Source organism: Girardinichthys multiradiatus, chromosome 2 (genome assembly GCF_021462225.1).
Source record: "Girardinichthys multiradiatus isolate DD_20200921_A chromosome 2, DD_fGirMul_XY1, whole genome shotgun sequence".
NCBI classification, from domain to species: domain Eukaryota; kingdom Metazoa; phylum Chordata; class Actinopteri; order Cyprinodontiformes; family Goodeidae; genus Girardinichthys; species Girardinichthys multiradiatus.
In genome coordinates this window covers 2,913,698-2,938,328 of record NC_061795.1, presented here as the reverse complement: position 1 = coordinate 2,938,328, position 24,631 = coordinate 2,913,698, and the positions used below count along the sequence as shown (strand labels likewise).

The window sequence follows — 24,631 nt, the reverse complement described above, 5'->3', positions numbered from 1 at the left end:
TAAGATGAAAAACCTTCTGTGTCTGTACATATGCTCTATCCAGAACTCCTAAAGTGGCATAGCTTTAGCTTCAGCTGGTTCAAATTCTTTAAAAATTATCCTATTAAGTACCTTTTGCTATCCAATTATTAACTTAATTATTAATCGATTTATTGAAAATATAGTCGACAGATTAATCAATTAGCTAAATAATCGATAGTTGCAGCCCTAGAGGGCACATTTACTGTAAACCAAACACAACATTCCAGGAAAAGAACACAACACTAACTATAAAGCATGGAGCTGGACGTGTCATGGTTTGGGGATGCTTTGCTAAAGCAGGACCTGGCCAGCTCACCATCATAGAATCCACTATGAAATCTATCAGGTTTCAGAGGGTGTTTGAGGAAAATGTGAGACAATCATCACCAAAAAATATTAACTCGAAGCAGAACTGGACCCTGCACAATTCTTAATAAAGAGCTGATAGGATGTCCTAATTCTTTCAAGTTTGTACATTAAATCAGCTGGTCTTTGGTAAAATACTTAGAATTTCCAGAAACGGAAGTATACATTAAGTGAATTACTTTTTTCGGTCCAGGTTGTCCAGTTCCATGTCCAAACTGGTGGAGGTTCTTTCTCCTTTTGAAGGGAGAAAGTGAATAAGACCTCTGGCAACGTTTGACTCTGTTGTCGACCTCTGACCAGTTGTAACACAGCCAAATGTATCTTGTCGGCTCTTTTCATCTGGTGTGTTCTCAAAATGGAAGTAATTATGTCTGTTCTTGTCCCTGCTTGGGTTGTCAAAAGGTCGTCTGATAGTGGACTCAGTTTTCAGGGAATCTGTGAGCATTCCCAAACTTTTACTATCTATGTCCAGGGTTTTCTCAGGGATTGTTTGGCCAACATCCATGTGTTCCTCAGATACAGCATTGTCACCATATTCATGAGCGAATCTCTGATCCTCAGCTAGTTGCAAAGACATAGTAAACAGATGGCAGCAGCTCTTCATAGCATCCAGAGAAGATGAAGCATTTCTGTAAAAAAAACAACACAACAAAAACAAAAAGACAAACATTTATAATGCAACCTAGGGTATGTTTATTTTGGCATCTCGGAAAAATCATATGAATTTAGTTGAGACCTTTCAGTAAATCCGCCTTGATCTGATTGGGCATATAATTCATTAAAGTGTAAAAAGATGAGCTTATCTGCCATTTATTGCACTCAAAGCACCCAGTCGCTATTTTGATATAGCTCAAGTGTATACCTGAATTAAGTGAAATTAACATTGTTCTCATTAGTATTTCAGCATAACCAATAATCATCTTTATTACTATGATCGCCCACATGTAGGAATCAGTCAGGGCTCACTTTGCTGCCCCCACCTGGTTCAGCTAAACTGGGGCAAGCTTAAACTACCGTTGTCATGCTGTAGCAGTTTCTCTTGTGTTTTTAAGGAGGATGAAGTTAGGAGCTAGCTTTTTATTAACCCAATGCTATTGTGATCCCCAGCTAAGCCGAGATGCAACCAAACATTTGGACAGCCTGTGAAAAAAATTACTGACAGGAGTGTGTCAACTCAGAGACATCACACGTTGCAACAGTGACCTGATAATTACACTCACCGGCCACTTTATTAGGTACACCTGTCCAACGGCTCGTTACAGCAAATTTCTAATCAGCCAATCACATGGCAGCAACTCAATGCATTTAGACATGTAGACATGGTCAAGATGATCTGCTGCAGTTTAAACAGAGCATCAGAATGGGGAAGAATGGTGATTTAAGTGACTTTGAACGTGGCGTGGTTGTTGGTGCCAGACGGGCTGGTCTGAATATTTCAGAAACTGTTGATCTACTGGGATTTTCACGCGCTACCATCTCTAGGGTTTACAGAGAATGGTCCAAAAAAGAGAAAATATCCAGTGAACGGCAGTTCTGTGGACACAAATGCCTTGTTGATGCCAGAGGTCAGAGAAGAATGGCCAGACTTGTTCGAGCTGATAGAAGGGCAACAGTAACTCAAATAACCACTCGTTACAACCAAGGCATGCAGAAGAGCATCTCTGAACGCACAACATGGCGAACCTTCAGGCGGATGGGCTACAGCAGCAGAAGACCACACCGGGTGCCACTCTTGTCAGCTAAGAATAGGAAACCGAGGCTACAATTCACACAGGCTCACCAAAATTGGACAATAGAAGATTGGAAAAAACGTTGCCTGGTCTGATGAGTCTTGATTTCTGGTGCGACATTCAGATGGTAGGGTTAGAATTTGGCGTCAACAACATGAAAGCATGGATCCATCCTGCCTTGTATCAACGGTTCAGGCTGGTGGTGGTGGTGTAATGGTGTGGGAGATATTTTCTTGGCACACTTTGGATCCCTTAATACCAATTGAGCATCGTGTCAACACCACAGCCTACCTGAGTATTGCTGCTGACCATGTCCATCCCTTTATGACCACAGTGTACCCATCTTCTGATGGTTACTCCCAGCAGGATAACGTGCCATGTCATAAAGCACAAATAATCTCAGACTGGTTTCTTGAACATGACAGTGAGTTCACTGTACTCCAATGGCCTCCAGAGTCACCAGATCTCAATCCAATAGACCACCTTTTGGATGTGGTGGAACGGGAGATTTGCATCATGGATGTGCAGCCGACAAATCTGCAGCATCTCTGTGATGCTGTCATATCAATATGGACCAAACTCTCTGAGGAATGTTTCCAGTACCTTGTTGAATCTATGCCATGAAGGATTAAGGCAGTTCTAAAGGCAAAGGAGGATCCAACCCGGTACTAGCAAGGTGTACCCATAAAAGTGTCCGGTGAGTATATGTGCTACATCACTCTTTCTGCGCTAATGAAGATCCATTCATCTCAGCATACTAAATTTATAAAGTGGCTCCACAGGAGGGCAGTCCAACGTATCTTTAGATTTTTTCAGCTAATAATTAAGACTGAAGATAAGATCTCTCTCTTCAAAGACTGCTAGTTAATGACTTGATTTGTAACAATCAGATTGATTTATTTTGCCTCACAGAAACCTGGCTGCAGCAAGAAGATTATGTTACTATAAATGAGTCAACTCCTACTAATTATTTAAATTTTGACATACCTCGAAATACTGGGCGAGGAGGAGTAGCGACCATCTTTCAGTCTGATTTATTGATTAGTCCCAGACCAATCAATAGCTACAAGTCTTTTGAATATTTAATCCTTAGTTTTAAAATCACTTCTGTTTGTTGTTTTGTACCGTCCACCAGGCCCTTACTCTCAATTTTTAGATCAGTTTTCAGACCTTTTATCTGATTTAGTGTTAAATAAGGATAAGGTTATTATAGTGGGGAATTTTAACATTCATGTTGACACTGAAAGTGATAGCCTAAATATTGCCTTTAATGCTATCTTAGACTCAATTGGTTTTGCTAAAACAAACCTACCCACCTTTGTCTTCATTCTCTGGACCTTGTGCTGACATATGACATATGGAGTGTAAAGAAATAATATTTCCTCATAACCCTGTCCTGTCTGACCATTTTTAATAACCTTTGAGTTTCATTTTACCGAGTACTCCACACCTGAAAGAAAATTTAATTATAGTAGATCATTATCACACAATGCTGTAACAACCCTCAAAGAATCGGTTCCACTTTAAATTTCCTCACAGAAAAACACAGTGAAGGGCAATAATTTTGTTTCTTCCCCTTCACAAATTGATTCTCTTGTTCATAGCGTTACTTCATCATTGTGTGGGGCATTAAACAATGCAGCCCCCTTGAAAAAGAAGGTAATTATTCATAGGAGGCAGGCTCCCTGGTTTAATTCAGAGCAGTTTACTTTAAAGCACAATGTTAGAAAATTGAAGAGAAAATGGCGCTCTACACACCTAGAGGATTCCTACTTAAAATGGAAAAATAGCCTAGTGTTGTATAAAAAGACACTTCACCAAGCCAGAACAGCTTATTTATCATCATTAATAGAAGAGAACAAGGATATCCCTAGGTTTCTCTTTAATACAGTTGCTAAACTTACACAGAGTCATAGCTCTAATGAATCATCCATTCCCTTAGCTCTCAGCAGTCACAACTTTATGGGATTCTTTTTCATTTAAATTGATTCTATTAAAAATACAATTTTTGACACTCTCCCGAAGATGATTACTTCATCCTCAGCAAGTGAGACAACATTGGAAGTAACTGTAGAACCTGATCTGTGTTTGGACTGTTTTGATCCGGTGGAGCTTCCTGAGTTATCAAAAATATTAGCTTCATCTAAGCCTTCAACTTGTATTCAACCAAATTATTTAAGGAAGTGTTCCCTCTAATTACCAGCCCCATTTTTGATATGGTTAATCTATCCTTAGTAAATTGATATATACCACAAGCTTTTAAGGTAGCTGTAATTACACCTTTACTTAAGTGTCTGGTCTGGCAGAGAAGCAATTGTTGTCTGAGTTCCAGGAAAAAGCCCAACAGATTTACTTTCACAAGTGGAGCATTACAGCTAACGCTTTACAGCTCTGCTGAAAGTCACTAATGATATTCTCCTAGCCTCAGATAATGGACTTGTGTGTGTACTTGTTCTGTTAGATGTCAGTGCTGCATTTGATACAGTCGATCCCAATACTCTTAAAAAGGCTGGAATATGCTATAGGGATCCAGGGAACAGCACTAGGCTGGTTTAAATCTTATTTGTCTGACAGATTCCAGTTTGTTCATGAAAATGATAAATCATCTTTAAACTCCAGGGTTAATTGTGGAGTACCTGTTTGGCAGAGTGCAGCATAGGACCCCAGAATGCAGACGAGCAGGCAGCATGATGGTAAGTGCAAAAGATTTAATATTTAAAAGAAAACAAAAACTCACTCAAAAGAGGACGCAGGAACAAAACAATAAACAGGCAGGCGAGACAGCATGGCATGATCTGAACACAAGGAGGCATGATCCGAAAAACAAGACATGAACAGAGATGGTGACATGATCTGAAATGTTTCTGCGATGTGTAACTAAACAGGTGTGTGTTTATGGAGCGTGAACAAGGTGGAGCAAGAAGACAGATTAGCTTGGACCAGGTGAACTGAATAAAGTTAATTAACAGACAGGAGAGAAGAAACGTGACGAAACTCTTGAATACAAACTAATAGAAACTAGAAAAACATGAAACTAAAGCATAACCAGATCCAAAAACCAAACTTGACAAAACATGAACTAGAAGACAAAAACTAAAGCATGACCAGGAAAATAACAAACAGAAGCATGATTCAAAAACTGTGAGAAACATATAAGAAAAAAACAGAAACCAAACAACCCCAAATCATAACAGTACCACAGAGTTCAGTGCTTGTGCCAATTCTCTTCTCTCTCTCCACTGATACTCAGCTTTATTTATTTAGATAGACTACAAGCATGTCTTGAAGATATAAAAACTTGGATGACTTTACATTTTCTGCTTCTAAATTCAGACAAGACAGAAGTTGTCGTCTTTGGACAGGAGTCTTTGGAACAGAAACTGCTTAGTCAATCACTTAACCTGGATGGCATTAAATTGGCCTCCGGTAATAAAGTTAAAAGACCTTGGTGTTATTCTTAACCAGGACGTGTTATTTAAATCCCATATTAAACAGGTTTCTAGGATTTTCTTTTTTCACCTCCGGAACATTGCCAAAATTAGAAATGCTAGTCTCTAGAAGTAAAATTGGAGGCAGATCCTTTAGTTATCAGGCTCCTCTCCTGTGGATCCAGCTCCCAGTTTTAGTCCGTGAGGCAGACACCCTGTCTACTTTTAAGGCTAGGCTTAAAACTTTCCTTTTTGATAAAGCTTACAATTAGAGTGGCTTAGGTTATCCTGAGCTATTCTCTGTAGTTATGCTGCTATAGGCTTAGGCTGCTGGAGGACATAATGACCACTTTCACTCTCTCCACTACATTCTCATACTACTCTCCAATTTTGCATTATTTGCTGTTATTTCAGCTTTTAACTTTATGTTCTCTCTCTTTTCTCGTCCTAGAAGCTACACCTGGCCTGACTCTGTGTCTACCTGTGGCACCATCTGGAGAGGGGCATCGTCAAAGCTTCTGCTGGCAACAACTTAATGCTCACCTTCTACCGATGATACCCTTGGCCCTGTCTTTCAGTGTTTAACCCTACTTTTCTCCTAGACATGGCTACTGACTGAGCTTTTACTGTGACTAACTGTATGTGCTCTCTTTCATACTCTAACCTTGAAAACTGGCTAAGAGTTTATCTGTTTTTTCTTCCTAGATGAAATGACTAAAGGAGCTACATCCAATAACAGGTACTTTTTCTTCCCATAGAAAGTACTCCTGGATCAGTGATTCTGTGTTCTTTTTCCTTCTCTGCTCTGTTCTTTCAAACCCCCAGTTGGTCGTGGCAGATGGCCGCGCACACTAAGCCTGGTTCTGCTGGAGGTTTCTTACTGTTAAAAGGACTTTTCCTCTCCACTGTCGCTACATGCATGCTCAGTATGAGGGATTGCTGCAAAGTCAACGCCAGTGACTGTCCACTGTCTCTACATGCTCATCCAGGAGGAGTGACTGCTACAACTCACTGACTCCATGCAATCTCCTGGGGTTCCGTAGATAGAAAAACTTTTTAACCAATTTGAATAAACAACTGAATCGGACTGCATTGTTCAATGGTTAGGATTAACTGGAATGTATGTACCCGACTATATGATTTGATTGAATTAACTTAGCCTATTTTAAAGTTACCCACCTTTCACACAATGCAACAGGAAACAACGCTCTCCAATTACTTCTACTTCTGACTTCCTCCGTCCCTGTTGGATGGAGTAAGGGGCAGTTATGGTTGAGGTGCCAACACACCCTCCATTTCTGCTACCTGTGTGACCCCTTCTCAATGGTTATAATCAGTCTGACAGAGACAGGTACCCCCAACGCTTGTGGTTTTTAGTATAACAATGGCCACCAGTGGGCTCTAGATGGACAAACTTGATCAGTTTATTATTTTACTTAGTATCCCTACACATGGCCCATTCTAAAATGGCCAAACTAACACTCAGTAGTTTATTCTAACCTCCCCAACAACCCTACACCATTCCAAACCATTTGTGAAGTGCCTTGAGACGACATGTGTTGTGAATTGGTGCTATATAAATAAAACTGAATTTAATTTAATTTAATTATTTAATCATGTGGAGCACTCATAGACTGTATGTAGGGAACAGAACTTTCATTCTGACAAGATAAAGTGATTACAAATTCCGTAAAAAAACAAGCAGGTAAAATTACAGCAAAAGTCTCTTAACCTGTCCTTATGCAGTTGCAAAGTATACATTTTACACCCTTTTTTTTTCTACCGCTACACCATGCCCTGCGCCCAAATAAAAGCTTTTTAAAAGGTATTGATATCAGAAATGTTAGGAAAGCATTAACAACTGGCTTATACATTCACTTTGAAATTTAGTCTGCTTGATGAAGTCAGTAGATACCTGCACTTTACAAAGATTAGAATGTCCAAGATGCTAAAGCTCACAAAGACTGTTGGAAACACATATGAGTAAAAGACCGAGGAAAATGTTGATTTAATGTAATAATTACCTATAATATCACATTTGCATGATTTTGTGCAGCCCTAACTCCAACCTACATAACTAGATCAGAAATTCAGCTTTGCAATTCAAGTATCAAACTATATTTACACAAATATCCCAGATTTTCTGATCAATTATATTCTCACAGAATCAGTGATATCTCCTGATATCCAATTGAGTCCTTCCAACTGTCTTCAAAGTATTCTTTGTGTCAAACTTGTCCTAATAAATTTATTACTTTTTTTTTCACTGCAGTCTCGTAAAAATCAATCAAAATCTCTTTTAAAAATGGCTATTAACACTGTTAAGAAAGCTGCGTTCACCAGTAATGTAAGGTTAAGTGTGTGATTATGCATAGGTAAGTGTGGGTGTATATCAGAGAAGACAAAAGACTTGTCTGCCTGCCCAGTTAAAATGTCTCTTTCATTAAGGGGATAAACCCTCTACAAAGCCTCCTCAATGGAATCATAATGAATCTATTAGCAATGCTTTGCTCTGTTGCACTGCTCCCCTACCCTGACTTCAACCCTGAGGGGGCAGACACACACTCAGTCTGTCTGTCTGTCTGCCTGTCTGGAAGGCTGGTAGTTTTAAGGAGAATAGATTCTTCTCAACAAAGGTCCAGCTCTTCATTCTCAGTGGGACAAGCGAGAAAGGAGTAATGGGGTGACAGAAGACTGTGACCCCCATGATCCTTCTTCCTTGTACCTGCTGGTTCACTCCAAGGTCACCATAAAATTGCACAACATTGACATAAGAAAGCAGAAAACTGTTGTAAATTAAAGAATGTGTCCTCTAATTTACCCTGTGGGTATACAGAAATCCTTTCTGGCAACCTGTTATTGCAAATCAATTACAGTGCCTTCCAAAATATTCATACCCCTATTCCACATTTGTGTCACAATACAAAGTAAACTTCCATTACTTTCTAAGGATGTTATGTTTTAGAACAACACAAAGCATGGAATGTAAGAAAAATAATACACGGTTGTGTTTTTTTTTTTAGACTAAAGAAATCTGAAAAAGTAACCTAATTAGTAAACAGAGTCACCTGTGAGTAATTTAATCTCATCATATATTCAGCTGTTCTGTAAGACCTTAGAGGTTAAATTATGAAATAAATGAATGCAGACCAAGGAACACAGCAGACATGTGAGACAGAAGTTTAAGTAGGGTTACATTTGAAAACTAAGTTGAATCTGATGACAGGTCTGTTGTTAAGAAGACCACCATTTATGACAGATGTCACAAATCTAGCAGTTATGGTCAATGTTAGGCCAAAACTAAAGTTGAAAGAAAGCAACACACTTAAATCCCCCTGAACCCACCACTCCCAACTTGAAAAAGAGTGGAGGCAGCATCATGGTCCGTGGTTGTTTTCCTCCAACAGGGACAGAGAACTAAAATAAATACAGGGCTATCCTGGAAAAAACCCAGTATGGTCAAGAAGACATATCTCTCTGATGGGGAAGACCATGCATTCACAGTTTAATTCACTAAATCCTGGAGATGAGGTACTTTTTGTAAGCTTTAGTTGAACCTTGAAAATAATCCTGTCACATTATATCTGCACTATTTTAATTGTGAATTACAGAACGAAATATTGCTCAGCTACATCAGCTATTAGAGACAACACCCAACATTTAACCTGGTGCTGTAATGCAAGCTGTAAACAATACATCTAAGATAAACCACAGTTTCATGCCTTAGAGTCACCAGTGAAATGGCGTGTGGCACCCCTCTCACCTCCCCTAAACTTCAGTTTGACACGAGGTCAGGCCAGGGGTTAAATGGCTTTGTCGGCTCCTGCAAAGCCCCCCAAAATGGCTCATTGTCCAGAGGCCAGAGGGATAGAGGGTACACAGTGAGGGGTGAAACGAGGGGAGCACCACATTACCCCCCAAGCAATAGGAGTCCTCCGTGTGACCCGTTCAAGTGGCCGCCGCCACGTTTCATCTTTTGTGCAGCGTAATTCAGAAAGGTCAGGAAGATAAGCAGAAAGTTGACCACCGCTTTAAGCGCTGGTGGTCCTCCTTGCATAGGAGTATATACGTGTGCAGGGTTCAGTGACACTGAAGGACTTGTGAAAATAGATGGACGTTGTCTTTAGGCTCACTGCGCCTTGTGCATCAGACATAACAAGGGAATAGCAAGCATTCCTCACCGCTTGGTGTCAGGCGGGTTGATCAGCTCAAGATAAAAGAAATGCCTGTCAGCAGACAGGAAAACCTTTATCCTGTTCTGTAATGGCTTTTATTGTTTTCTATTTAGGATATGACAAATCAAACCCACAGTTCTGGTTGATAGACCTTATTTTCTTATCTGAAGCTGAAAGAAATATTAACTATTTGGCATGGAAAATTGAGAGGTCAGATGAAAAATAGGATATGCTGCATTTGGTCCTGGGACTACAAGAGAGCTTAATTTATTTCAAATATAATTAGAAAAAAATAAGAAATTCTTTGTTTGGTCCATTATTTCTTAACTGTATTAATGCCTCTTGGTGATACATTTTATACTATTGGTAAATCTGTTTATTTTCCCTTACATGATGAAACATTTGCAAGAAAAATGCATTTGAAGGTTGAGAAACAGAGTTGCATGTGTAGGCTGAGTATGAAAAACTTGCCAAATCCTCTGCCAATGCTAAAGAGTTTTCAGAATAACTTTTTATAGTAACAACTTTAAGGAGTTTCTACTGTTTTCACTGAAATGTTAAGCTAAAAATTCCCGCATCAAAAAACCAAAATGATAACAGGGAAAAACATGGCTGACATCACATGGTCGGTGTCACATTTGTGTTAAACACTCAGTTCTACTCTTACCGGAGCTTCCTGCTGAGACGCTGTTGTAGATCCTGAGTCTGCTGAATCTGCACCTGACAAAGCATTAGGAAACTGTCTGGGGCCCAGCAGAGCTGCCCAGAAGCCAGAGAAGAGAGAAAGGAGGCTGTCTTCTGGCTGTCAATGGCCTGTAGGCCAGGCACTGCCTTCTGCAATTTGGATCTGAAAGAGAAAAACTAAATCAAATTGTCAGCTATATTCTCGATTCTGTTTGAGCTGCTTTCAACCTCACGTTTATCAGGACATAACATTTTATGTTGGAATGGTCAGACCTCACTGATCAACAAACAATTCAATAAATGTGAAATATATATTGTTGGATTTTGTTCTATTTGCTATTTCAAGCCAATCAATGAAGAACTGCTCAAAGATAGCTTATATTTCAATGCATTTCTCTTGCTGAATTTAGAAAACAATCTAAATGACGTGTTAGGTGGCATAGGCCTTTAACTAGAGGGGGTCTATAAGTAGCTGAGAGTCTTTAGGAGAGCTAACTGTTGCCTGAGGCTGAAGATATGCAGGCAGAAGAAATGTGTAGAATCAACCCCAAAAGCAGACTCAGAGCTCGAAGCAACTGAAAACTGACCAAATGTGGTCAGTGATCAGTGGGAAAATACAGAGCCGGGAACTCTACAGGACACCAGGGAATGCAACAATAAAACCTCCAAAAAATGCATGCTTTGGTGCCACTAAAACAAATGGAGCCTTTGCCAAAATGATTCTCTAAATCACCACAGGGTTTTGAATCTTGCCTGGGTTCTCAACAAAAGGAGGACAGAAAACTTGAGCTACATGTTCAGATGGTTATGTAGATGGTCTACTTTATGATTTCAACTGTCCCAATCCTAAAAACATTGTAACAGTTTCAGGGAGCACTACTTTATTGATTTATTTCACCGCCTTACTTATATTTCACTCTTACTCTGACATACGTAATATGTTTTATTCTCAGTAGGGGTTTCACACAGGATGATTAGTGGTGGCGCATCGCCTACTACCTCTGTTTCCTATTAAAATAATGTCGGGCAGCCATGTAAGTGTTTATAAAATAGCATTGAAATAAAACAATATGACATTTCTGGGACTGGGTCTGTTTAAAAATGGTAGAAATGCGCTTTAGTCATAGTTCCTCTCAGAGTAGTTAGCTTCAGCCTCCAGGATCAACTAATCTGGACACTAATCTGGTTCTACTAAACCAAGATGCCGAAAGAGCTTCTGACTGCAGGTAACATATTAACTACCCCATTGCATTTTCAAAGTGTGTATGAGCATATAGGCTCTATACCATACTCCCTGGTTGATTTAGATTTTAAATTGTTTGTATTTAACCAAGAAGTTTGTTTCTGATAGGAAATGAGACAGTTAAAGCAATGTAAAATAAGTATCTGTAATGGCTTTTTAGTTACATTTTTAAATCAAAAATAGCATGTTGAACATGTTTTATATCCTTATCAACATTTGATAAAAAACAATCTTTATTGGGATTACAGAAATCAAACTTTTCTTGAAACTGCTGACCAGCGTTTCACATGTTTCCACTGGTATTATAACAATTTATCTTTGGTGATGAGCTCCAACCCTTGCCAGGTTTTTGTGTCTTTGAGTCTTTGTCAGGTTCAAGTCAGGACTCTGGCTGGGCCATTCCAGTCAGCAGAAATATGCTGGCAAAAGCAAAAGACTAGTTTAAACCTAAATCTGCCAGGGGTTAAATAAGTTTGGGCCTAACTGTAGTGTACTTCAGAAGATATTCTACGATCTTGACATTTTAAGCTCAACCATAGACAGTTAACATGTAGTGTTTCTGCAACCCTCCCACGGCTCTGACAGATAGGCGCGACCACAGAAGACAAGATCTGTGTACTGTCAGGGAGTTTCAGTATAGATGAGGTCCACTAGGTCTCTCTTGGCAAAAACGGGGATTAGATTTCACCCCTGTGGGCATGTGATCTGGCCCACTGTCGTCACATGAAGCCCCAAACCCAAATAGGACCATTTTAGTTGTTGCATGACCTCACTGAGGGGGGGAGTGTAATTTGATCAGAAATGCACACCTCTGTTTCACACTGGTGAGAAACTTTTGTAAGACAATTGATCTAATAAGTTCTTGATGTGATGAACATCCTGCTTAGAAACTCTTCAGTTAAAAGAAATGTAAACTAGTGATTTGTCAATGCTGTGCCCATATTTCAGAAGCTTCACACCTTTTCCAGTGACTCTATATTTCCCTATATATATATTTCACCATTCACGTTTTACTATATTTAACTCCAGACTTGAAAATCTGTTGCCTTCTGAAAATAAATTAATTCAAGTTTGTGAAAGCAACAACGCAGTTTTTTCTCATTCCTTAATGGTCCTTCCCAAGCCCATATGGGCACAAGGTCGTACTTCATTCAGTAAAGACTTTCTCCACTTTTATTCGCTGTTTTCATCATCTACATCTCCTGCACTCTGAGCTGCCAACAGGGTCTGACATGACATTGTCTCATTTAGTCTGCCAATAACACTGCATTGCTGTAGGCTAGGTGTTTAAACCCTACAGAATACTGTTTGTCTTTAGGCCTAATTTACCACATGAATGTTATATTTTAACATGCAAAAGGTATCATGAGGTGCTTTAAATTATTGATGATGTGTAATATAAATACACATCATCAACCTTGAACCGCCACCTTCACGTGGTGGAGGGGTTTGAGTGCTCGAATTATCCTAGAGGCTATGTTGTCTGGGGCTTAAATGCCCCTGGTAGGGTCTCCCATGGCAAACAGTCTCTAGGTGATGGGTCAGACAAAGAGCCGTTCAAGAACCCCTCATGACGACTACAAAATCGAGGCACGTGACGTTGCCCGGTACGGCGGAGCCGGGGTCCCACCCTGGAGCCAGGCCTGGGGTCGGGACTCTTCGGAGAGCGCCTGGTGGCTGGGTTGCTCCTCGCGGGACCCGGTCGGGCCAAGCCCGAACAAGAGACGCAAGACCATCCCCCAGTGGGCCCACCGCCTGCAGGGGGAACCGCGAGGGACCGGTGCAAAGAGGATTGGGCGGCGGACGAAGGTGGAGACCTCGGCGGCCTGATCCCCGGATGCTTAGGCTGGCTCTATGGAGGTGGACTGTCACCTCGCTGGGGGGGAAGGAGCCTGAGCTTGTGCGGGAGGTTGAGAGATATCAACTAGAAATAGTCGGGCTTGCCTCCACGCACAGCGTGGGCTCTGGAACCCATCTCCTCGAGAGGAGCTGGACTCTCTTCTACTCTGGAGTGGCCCACGGGGAGAGGCACCCCCCAGCTCAGCTCTAGTGTTGGGGTTTACCCCAGTGGATGAGAGGGTCGCATCCCTGCGCCTTCGGGTTGGGGAGAGGTCTCTGACTATCATTTCAGCCTACGGGCCGAGTGATAGTGCGGAGTACCCGGCCTTCTTGGCGTCCCTGTCGGGGGTGCTGGATAGTGCCCCTCCCGGGGACTCCATTATTCTGCTGGGGGACTTCAACGCCCACGTGGGGAACGACAGTGACACCTGGAGAGGCGTGATTGGGAGGAATGGCCTCCCTGATCTGAATCCGAGTGGTGTTTTGTTATTGGACTGTGCTAGTCACGGATTGTCCATAATGAACACCATGTTCAAACATAAGGGTGTCCATCAGTGCACTTGGCACCAGGATACCCTAGGCAGGAAGTCAATGATCGACTTTGTTGTTGTATCATCAGACCTTCGGCCGCATGTTTTGGACACTCGGGTGAAGAGAGGGGCTGAGCTGTCCACTGATCACCACCTGGTGGTGAGTTGGATCCGTTGGGGGAGGAGAAAGCCAGACAGACTTGGCAGGCCCAAGTGCATAGTGAGGGTCTGCTGGGAACGTCTGGCGGACCCCTTGGCCAGGGATGTATTCAACTCTCACCTTCGGGAGAGCTTTGACCAGATTCCGAGGGATGTTGGAGACATAGAGTCCGAGTGGACCATCTTCTCCGCATCTATTGTCGATGCTGCCGCCCCTAGTTGCGGCCGTAAGGTCTACGGTGCCTGTCGCGGCAGCAATCCCCGAACCCGATGGTGGACACCGGCAGTAAGGGACACTGTCAAGCTGAAGAAGGAGTCCTATCGGCTGTGGTTGGCTTGTGGGACTCCTGAGGCGGCTGACAGGTACAGTGGGGCCAAGCGTGCCGCGGCCAGGGCGGTGGCAGAGGCAAAAACTCGGACCTGGGAGGAGTTCGGCGAGGCCATGGAGAAGGACTACCGATTGGCCCCGAAGCGATTCTGGCAAACCGTCCGGCGGCTCAGGAGGGGGAAGCAGTGCTTCGCCAACACTGTTTACAGTGGGGGTGGGGAGCTGCTGACCTCAACTGGCGGTGGAAGGAGTATGTCGAGGATTTCCTCGATCCTGCCATCACGCATTCCCTGGTGGAAACAGAGGCTGGGGACTCGGGGTTGGACTCTTTCATCACCCGGGCTAAAGTCACCGAGGTGGTTAAAAAGCTCCGCGGTGGCAGGGCTTCGGGGTTGGATGAGATCCGCTCTGAGTACCTCGAGTGTTTGGATGTTGTGGGGCTGTCATGGTTGACACGCATCTTCAACATTGCGTGGCGGATGGGGACAGTGCCTTTGGATTGGCCGACTGGGGTGGTGGTCCCCCTACATAAGAAGGGTGACTGGAGGGTGTGTTCCAACTACAGGGGGATCACACTCCTCAGCCGGAGTTTGGTTCGCATTGCCGGCACTAAGTCGGACCTGTTCCTGGTGCATGTTGGACTCCGGCAGGGCTGCCCTTTGTCGCCGGTCCTGTTCATAACTCTTATGGAAAAGATTTCTAGGCGCAGCCAAGGGCCAGAGGGGGTCTGGTTTGAGGACCAGTGGATTTCATCTCTTCTTTTTGCAGATGACGTCATCCTGCTGGCCCCCTATAGCCAAGACCCACAGCATGCACTGGGGCGGTCCGCAGCCGAGTGTGAAGCGGCTGGGATGAAGATCAGCTCCTCCAAGTCCGAGGCCATGGTTCTCGACCGGAAAAGGGTGCCTTGTCCTCTTCAGGTTGGAAGGGAGTTCCTGCCTCAAGTGGAGGAGTTTAGGTATCTCGGGGTCTTGTTCACGAGTGAGGGAAGAATGGAGCGGGAAATCGACAGACGGATCGGTGAGGCTGCCGCAGTAATGGGGTCACTGTGCCGGTCCGTTGTGGGGAAGAGAGAGCTGAGCCGAAAAGCGAAGCTCACGATTTACCGGTCGGTCTACGTTCCTACCCTCACCTATGGCCATGAACTTTGAGTCATGACCGAAAGAACAAGATCCCGGATACAAGCAGCTGAAATGAGCTTCCTCCGTAGGGTGGCCTGGCACTCCCTTAGAGAGGTGAGGAGGGTGAGGAGCTCCGCCATCCGGGAGGGCCTCGGAGTAGAGCCGCTGCTCTTCCATATCGAGAGGAGCCAGTTGAGGTGGCTTAGGCATCTATACCGGATGCCTCCTGGACGCCTTCCTCAGGAGGTGTTCCAGGCATGTCCCACCGGGAGGAGGCTCAGGGGACGACCCAGGACACGCTGGAGGGACTATGTCACTCTGCTGGCCTGGGAACGACCTTGTAATGAAGCAGCTGGCCAAGCAACGAGAAAACAAGATGGAGGTATGTGAAATTTACTTTGTTCTGAAATGATCGGAAGGCATGAAATGCAGCATTTAGATGAGAAGCATCTATCTACTCATTATTATGAAGCTACAGCTAACATGAATAAATTGTCAAAAAGCATTACAAGCCAGCAGTCCGCAAACATCACTGGCTACTAAATCAAGCACACCATGTCACAATAAAACATGCATGCAGCACGCCATCTGCAGCCTGTGGCTTACATATCAATTTATGTTAATCCAGACTACAGTCATATTCAATAAATTAGAATATGTGTTCCGATGACGATTGTTGTCAGATTAAGAGTATTTTTGAAAATAACAACCTTTAGGCACGTATAAAACATAACTTTCAAAAGCCCATATTTCTGTATTTAAAAAGTTGGTTTTTATTGGTCTGATGTAATATTCCAATCTTAAATGCTATGTTTTCATTGGCTGTAAGCAGAAAATCCTTAAAATTAACAGAAATAGAGGCTTGAAAACATCAGTTTATGTGCAGCTAATATATATGTGTTTCACTTAATGAACTAAGTTATGGAAACAAATGAACTTTTCAACAATATTCTAATTTATTGAATGAGTCTGTACATGAGATAAAGATTGGTTTTAAGACTCGAGTTGCAGCCCACAAATCTGAGGCAAGTCTTGAGTCTCTCTTGAAAAAGTCTAAGTCAATTGTCAAGACTTTGCATTTCACCATACCTGAAAAAGAGTAGTACTTAATAAATGACTACTGCACAGTTATGATTAAGAATGGGCTGGTTGTGGTATCAAGGATTGCCAGAGTTTAAAATGTTGAGGTTTTAAAACGGCACAACTTTCCATCGTACTCTTTCCATAGTTTCGAGCCCTATTTGTTGAAATTCCAAAAAAAGTAAGTGAGAAAGTTTTTTTCTAAAAGCAAGTAGTGCTACCCCTGCCCCATCTGCTCCGGCACACTGCTGGTCAGGTGGCAAAAGTTTCCCCTATTACAAGAAAGAACACTTTGGCCTTTTGAAAAGATAAAATAACACAGAGTCATCAATTAAACAGTAAAGGAGCCCCACTGATCACTCACTTTAAGGTTTTAAACTAGAGTTAGCAGGCTACATGTAGCATGTTTGTTAAACAGCTCACTGCAGGCGCTACCAGAACAAATAAACTAGCTAATTAACCAGTTGAGATGAGCTTGTTATGCTCATATATATCACATTGGGCACTAAACTCCAAATTGTAAATAAAAATTTCATGTGACTTATTTGTCTCAATAAGATCAAAGTTAATCAAATGCTTAATCAATTTAGCTTATTCAGTTATTTTACATTAACATATTTTCTGTTGTTCTTTCGAAATCATATTTAAGGAAATGTAAGCATAGAAAATATATGAAATTATTCAAATATATGATGAAACTTTAACTTAGCTTTAGCCTAGTCATTTTCCAATTACCCTGTATTTTATTGTTATTTCACTTTTTTATAGAATGAATAAAAAAAAAATACAATGGTCAAGATGCACTTGTGTTCATCACTGGAGAGGACAGTGTGTATGAGGGATGTGAAAGTAGGTCAGACGAAGATCCTAGAGTGTGAAGGTTCAATTAGCAGGGTAAGAGCACAGTTTTGCTCAAAATATTGAAATGCACACAACATTATGGGTGACATACCAGAGTTCAAAAGAGGACAAATTGTTGGTGCACGTCTTGCTGGTGCATCTGTGACCAAGACAGCAACTCTTTGTGATGTATCAAGAGCCACGGTATCCAGGGTAATATCAGCATACCACCAAGAAGGACGAACCACATCCAACAGGATTAACTGTGGACGCAAGAGGAAGCTGTCTGAAAGGGATGTTCGGGTGCTAACCCAGATTGTATCCAAAAAACATAAAACCACGGCTGCCCAAATCATGGCAGAATTAAATGTGCACCTCAACTCTCCTGTTTCCACCAGAACTGTCCATCAGGAGCTCCACAGGGTCAATATACACGGCCGGGCTGCTATAGCCAAACCTTTGGTCACTCGTGCCAATGCCAAACGTCGGTTTCAATGGTGCAAGGAGCGCAAATCTTGGGCTGTGGACAATGTGAAACATGTATTGTTCTCTGATGAGTCCACCTTTACTGTTTTCCCCACATCCGGGAGAGTTACGGTGTGGAGAAGCCCCAAAGAAGCGTACCACCCAGACTGTTGCATGCCCAGAGTGAAGCATGGGGGTGGATCAGTGATGGTTTGGGCTGCCATATCATGGCATTCCCTTGGCCCAATACTTGAGCTAGATGGGCGCGTCACTGCCAAGGACTACCGAACCATTCTTGAGGACCAAGTGCATCCAATGGTTCAAACATTGTATCCTGAAGGCGGTGCCGTGTATCAGGATGACAATGCACCAATACACACAGCAAGACTGGTGACAGATTGGTTTGATGAACATGAAAGTGATGTTGAACATCTCCCATGGCCTGCACAGTCACCAGATCTAAATATTATTGAGCCACTTTGGGGTGTTTTGGAGGAGCGAGTCAGGAAACGTTTTCCTCCACCAGTATCACGTAGTGACCTGGCCACTATCCTGCAAGAAGAATAGCTTAAAATCCCTCTGACCACTGTGCAGGACTTGTATATGTCATTCCCAAGATGAATTGACGCTGTATTGGCCGCAAAAGGAGGCCCTACACCATACTGATAAATTATTGTGGTCTAAAACCAGGTGTTTCAGTTTCATTGTCCAACCCCTGTATGTTGTTGCTAATTTTATGACTACAAAATAAGCAGTGAGCTGCTGTTGAATGTCAGCTTAAAAGGAAAACTAATTTTTATTTTGACTTTTTGGGGGGATTAGTATAATTGGTAATATTCTTATCATTTTGCTGTGTCATTGTGAATAACTGTTGACCCGAATAACTCATTAAAACACTCTTCAAGAGGCATGATGAAAGCAAGAGAGATTAAAGTTCTCAAGTAGGCATATTTTTTCAGATCCACTGTCTGCAACTGTCACAGAATCTGTAAAATATTTAGTAGTTTTAATTGAATACACAAATTAACCATCAAAGATAATTGATCTGTCTTTTGTATCAATGTTTTGTGAATTATACACGCTTGGTGTGGGGCTATGTACAATGGAGATCCTCACATTAATCTAATTGGGTAAGCTGGAAGAGTTAATATTGGCAAGTGAACAGGAAGTCCTATGTTCTCTTGCAATGTTTAGACTATTTCAGCCAACAGGTTAATTTTATTAAGACAACTGGCGTTTCAAAGAACAGGAAGCTGAAACATTTTCTTAAAGTATTTGGGATTTGTATTTTTTTTCAGGTGTTTCATCTGAATGTAAAAACAGCTGCTGCAAAGATAAATGTGACACAGCATACCATGTAAACAGCTGTTTAGTCTGCAAAATTAGCAGTAAAGCAGTGCCTGCTGTGTGCTGAATGTTGCCAAGTACACATTATGTGACATATATAGGCATAAAAAAACAATATCTCTCCGTCTCCCTCCATTAAGACTTCAGCTTACCTCCAGTCACGCTCCTGCTGCAGAGGATTCTCAGTCAGATGGACTTCCTGAAGAAACAGACATCCCTCCAGATTCTCACACACATTTTGTAGCTCTGAGAATGAAACAGGCATTTATATTTTGATAAGCTTCTGCTTTACCTTTTATGCTTTTTAATGTTTTTTCATATAATTAAATACACAGTATGGAGATACACGCATCATTGGAATACATATCCTGTTACTGTCTATTTAAACAGTGATCGCATATTTATAGACGAAGCCTAACTCTGGGTCTGTGCCAGGAAACAACCAATGAAGAAGAGGTGTCCATAGTTATGCCAGGACCCTGATGTTTCCATGTGGTTTATCTTCAACTTGCAAATGTACATATTTAAAACTGTAAATACAGTTTTAATATTTACTGTATGACTTTTTCAGTTTCTTTGAAATAAGCCCAAATCGTCACCGCTCTACCTCCATGCTTAACAGTGGGTAGATGTCTGGTTTTCTCCAAACATGGCGCGGTGCATTGGAAATCTGGATATTCTGCAATTTCCACCCCACATACAATTGTGAAGTGGAAAGAAAAGTATACATGATTCCTTTTTTTTATAAATAAAAAACTGCAGTATTAAGCCCCCTTTACTCTCAGTGCAACCAATTGCTTTCAGAAGTTTCCTGATGATTACTAATGACTAAATAGACTCCACCTGTGTGTAATCTAATCTCAGTAGAAATACAGCTGCTCTGTAATGGCCTCAGAGGTTGGGTAAGAGAACATTGGGGAGCAAACAGCATCATAAGGAAAACAAGAGACAGGTCAGGGATAAAGTTGTGGAGAAGTTTAAAGCAGGCTTATAAAAAGACTTCCCAAGCTTTGAACATCTCACGGAGCACTGTTCAATCAGCTGGAAATGGAAAGAGTATGGCACAACTGTAAACCTAGCAAGACAAGGCGGTTCACCTAAACTTACAGGCCGAACAAGGAGACCACTGATCAGAGACGAAGCCAAGAGGCCCATGGTGACTCTGGATGAACTGCGAAGATCCACAGCTCAGGTAGGGGAATCTGTCCACAGGACAACTATTAGTTGTGCACCGCACAAATGTGGTCTTTATGGAAGAGTGGCAAGAAGAAAGCCATTGTTAAAAGAAAGTCATTAGACCTCCTGTTGCAGTTTGCCAGAAGCCATGTTGGGGTCACAGCAAACATGTGGAAGAAGGTGCTTTGGTCAGACTAGACCAAAATTGAACTTTTTGGCCAAAATGCAAAAAGCTATGTGTGGCGGAGAACTAACACTGCACATCACTCTGAACACACCATCGGTCACCACCATATTTGACAGTGGTCAAATATGGTGGTGACAGCATCATGCTCTGGGGGTGCTTCTCTTCAGCAGGGACAGGGAAGGTGGTCAGAGTTGGTGGGAAGATGGATGGAGCCAAATACAGGGCAATCTTGAAGAAAACCTGTTGGAGTCTGCAAAAGACATGAGACTGGGGCGGAGGTTCAGGTTCCAGCAGGACAACGAGCCTAAACATAAAACCAGGGCTACAATGGAATGGTTTAAAATAAAACATATTAATGTGTTAGAATGGCCCAGTCAAAGTCCAGACCTAAACCCAATCAAGAATCTGTGGCAAGATCTGAAAACTGCTGTTCACAAACCCTCTTCATCTAATCTGACTGAGCTTGAGCTTTTTTGCAAAGAAGAATGGGCAAAAATGTCAGTCACTGTATGTGCAAAGCTGGTTGAGACATACTCTAAACGACCTGCAGCTGTAATTGCAGCAAAAGCTGTTTCCACAAAGTAGTGACTCAGGGGACTGAACAGTTTTGCAATAGATGAGGTTAAATACTGAGGCACTAGTGGAGAAATGACAGAATGCAGTTGTGAGGAATCAGGAGGATGTGTGGATCAGCTGGGGCAGAAGGCAAGCAAGGAGAATGGGAAGCGAGACCAATAAACACGAACAGAGCTCATCTGGGACACAAAGGGATAAAAGAAACAGAGATGTAACAGAATAAATACTACAAGTATGAGAATTAACTAAAAATAAAGGAATGACTAATATGTCAAGAATATAAAACATAATGGACAACAGGAAAACAAAAACCTAACACCCTATGGTCATAAAAAGATGGAGTTAAATATGGGGCAATACTGGAAGATAAATGCAAAAGACCTGAGACTCAGGAAGATGGTCACCTTCCAGCAGGACAATAACCTTAAACATACAACCAGAGCCACAATTTGATAGTTTAGATCAGATTCATGCATTAAAATGGTCCAGTCAAAGTCAAGACCCGAGTCTAATTGAGGATCTTGTGGCAAGACTTCATAAATGATGTCCAAAGGTGCTTCCACCCAATGTGAACAAACTTGACCTATTTTGCAAAGAAGAATGGGCAAAAGTGTCTCTCTAGATGTGCAAAGCTGGAAGACCTACACCAGAGGACCACAACACAACCAATACAACGTACTGCTACAGTTGTACTTAAACAGATGATGTAAAAGATGCTAAGACGAGAGGGCTACCAAATTCAATCAATTTGATCAAACACAAGAGAAGTCAACTCAAAAATAAGCAGACATTATGAAAACACCAACGACTGCAATGCTAGCAGATCTGTGCCAAACAGGAGAAACTACCCCAAAGGTCACATGTCAATAGGGTCAAAGGAATGAGAAGGATCCTTCCAAAGCAAGTGGATCTAAGTGTTGGATCTAAGTGTAATGCTTAACTTAAAAAATATATTGAATCAGGACAATAACCAAAATAAAAAATAAGCAACACACTTAATTTTTTTCCCATAAAAACATTTTACCTGACAGGCAGTTGGATCTCAGATGCAAAGTTTTAAGAGATACATAGTCAGTCATGGAGGGCAGCTGGGTTATTCTGACAAACAAAGAGAACAAATGCAATAGTTTTACATTGTTTGCATGAATCTTTGTATCGTTAAACTCTTTACATCCAGGATTGATCTTATATAAAAGGAGTGGCTCATATATATACATATATACATATATATATATATATATATGTATATACGAATATGAGTTAGAAATAGAGAAAATAACTGTAAACCTGTTTTGTGCGACAGAAAGATGTTGCAGCAGAGGAAGCCAGCAGGCAGCGAGGCTTTGGAGGGAAGAGATGCTGTTATCGTCCAGAAGCAGCTCTCTGAGGAGAACTTGGTTCTTTAGACTGGGGGGCTGATAGAGAAACAAGCTGTCAACTCACACCAGCCAAACTGCGAGGTTAGACTAACTTTGCACTGCTGCTGCTGGTCGAGCAGTGGCTAGCTGACCCCATCCATCAATGTCAGTTGCTTTAGTCCTGCTGTGGTTACTGTCATGAGCCTTGGCTGCAAGCGAGGCTCTCAGGGTCTCAGTCTTGCATTATAATAAGCTGAAAAGCAGACTAGATCTTTATTTTCACATTTTCATTTGGATGCATTATTTTTCTTTATTTGCCTTAGATTTAATTTCATTGACAAAGGTTCATGTAAATTCCTATACAGACAGCCGAGAAATGGTCGATTTTGACGAGGAGCAGAGGCAGGTTGCCACTGTCTAGTAGAGAGTAATGACGAGAACAAAAAACTCAACTGTTTCTTGTGTACTGAAAGATTTCCCATGCCTAATTTGCATGTACAGCCAATCGGATACAGTACTATCCCTGAGGTGTGCATACAGTAAAAATCTTAATGTACACCACAGGTGCCTGATGACACTAAAATTGGTGTCTGGTTTTCCGCTTATCATTTAGTGCTTAGTTTAAGGCATATTTCTGAGAAATGACAAAGGCGCCAATTTGGTGTGGAGGAACTTAATTGTTCTGCATAGAATTATGTATGAAATGCATGGCTTTTCATCAGCTTTCGACGCTGTGACCACACCATTCTAACTAACAGACTTCATAGTTTAGTGGCAATCTCTGGTACTGTTCTGGACTGGTTCTTATTTTTCAAATAGGGGCATCAGTGTCTTTACTGATCTAATATGAGGGGTAGCTCAAGGCTCTGTTTTGGGGCTGCTTTTTTCTCAAATATATTTACCCACTTGGCCAGATCATTTATAAATTTCAAAATATCTTGCATCACTTTTATGCAGATGACATTCAGCTGTACTGCTTTATCAAAGATTCTGAGTTTTTTAAACTGTCTCAATGACATCAGTGCCTAAAATAAATAAACTAGCTAAAAAAGAACTCACTTCAACTGAACTCTGAAAAGAGTCTGACCAATCCCCTGAAGAACATGGTTCCTCTGATAAACCAACCGATTGGACTTTTGAACTCCCCTATCAAGCCAAATTTAAGGAATTTTTGTTTTGTTTTTGAACGATCAGTGTCTCTTAAAAGTCACTGAAAACAAATTTTCCAACAGTCTTTATCATTTAAGAAATATTTCCAAATTTGGGGGCTGGTGTCAACAGCAACTTGACATGGTGATTTATGCTTTTATTTCCTATCCTCTATTCTACAGTAATCCCCTTTTACATCTATCAACCCATAATCATAAACAAAAGAGCCAGTCGCTCATGTTTTTATGTATTTGCAATATTTACCTTTTATTTTAGAATGAATTTTAAAATCCTGACTCTAACTTTCCGTTGTCTGCAAGGTCAGCCATATACTCCCACTCAGGTCCTCGGGTCTTCAAACTAAAATGTACTTATAGTCCCAAGGGCCAGGTTTAAACTCCAGGATCCCTCTTTTCAGACTGGTACACCTCGACTGTGTTTTTAAAGATCTTTTTAAATATTGTATTTGTTTCAATAAATGTTTAATACTCTCTTTTTTAAGTGGTTTGTGATTTTTATCTGTGAAGGTTGCAATATAAATAAACCTTACTTACATAAAAGCACTTAATTACAACACTTATTTTCATCAGCAGGCTTTTTTTGTACCTCAGTAAGGCTGTTGGACCTTAGATCCAGAGTGTGGAGAAGAGCACTGTTCTCCAAGCCCTCAACCTTTGCCAGGTGGTTGTGAGAACAGTCCAGGTGGAGGAGAGTATATACATCCATAAGCCCTTTGGTACTAATCAGCTGGTTGTGGTCCACTGAAAGCCTCTGCAGCCTCCTCAGAGACTCCAGGCCAGCTAGAAAGAATGAAGAAAATTAGAAGCTA

The 24,631-nt window shown here is 41.6% G+C and overlaps 1 protein-coding gene across 5 annotated transcripts in view; it reads right to left on the bottom strand.

Moving 5' to 3' along the window:
- lrriq1 (leucine-rich repeats and IQ motif containing 1) overlaps window positions 1-24,631 on the bottom strand; it is a 73,290-nt gene that overhangs the window by 33,901 nt on the left and 14,758 nt on the right. For 4 of the 5 annotated variants that reach the window (XR_007036302.1, XM_047353332.1, XM_047353312.1 and 1 more), the window contains 6 exons: window positions 24,409-24,602; window positions 22,583-22,710; window positions 22,320-22,393; window positions 19,509-19,602; window positions 10,388-10,567; window positions 567-1,016 (listed from right to left, as the gene is read on the bottom strand). Coding sequence is in view for 4 of the 5 variants with exons in the window: in XM_047353332.1 (XP_047209288.1) it covers window positions 567-1,016; window positions 10,388-10,567; window positions 19,509-19,602; window positions 22,320-22,393; window positions 22,583-22,710; window positions 24,409-24,602 (1,120 nt within the window). In the remaining variant the exon portion in view is untranslated. The remainder of the gene's footprint in view (window positions 1-566; window positions 1,017-10,387; window positions 10,568-19,508; window positions 19,603-22,319; window positions 22,394-22,582; window positions 22,711-24,408; window positions 24,603-24,631) is intronic. The other variant, XM_047353339.1, reaches the window with a different exon arrangement.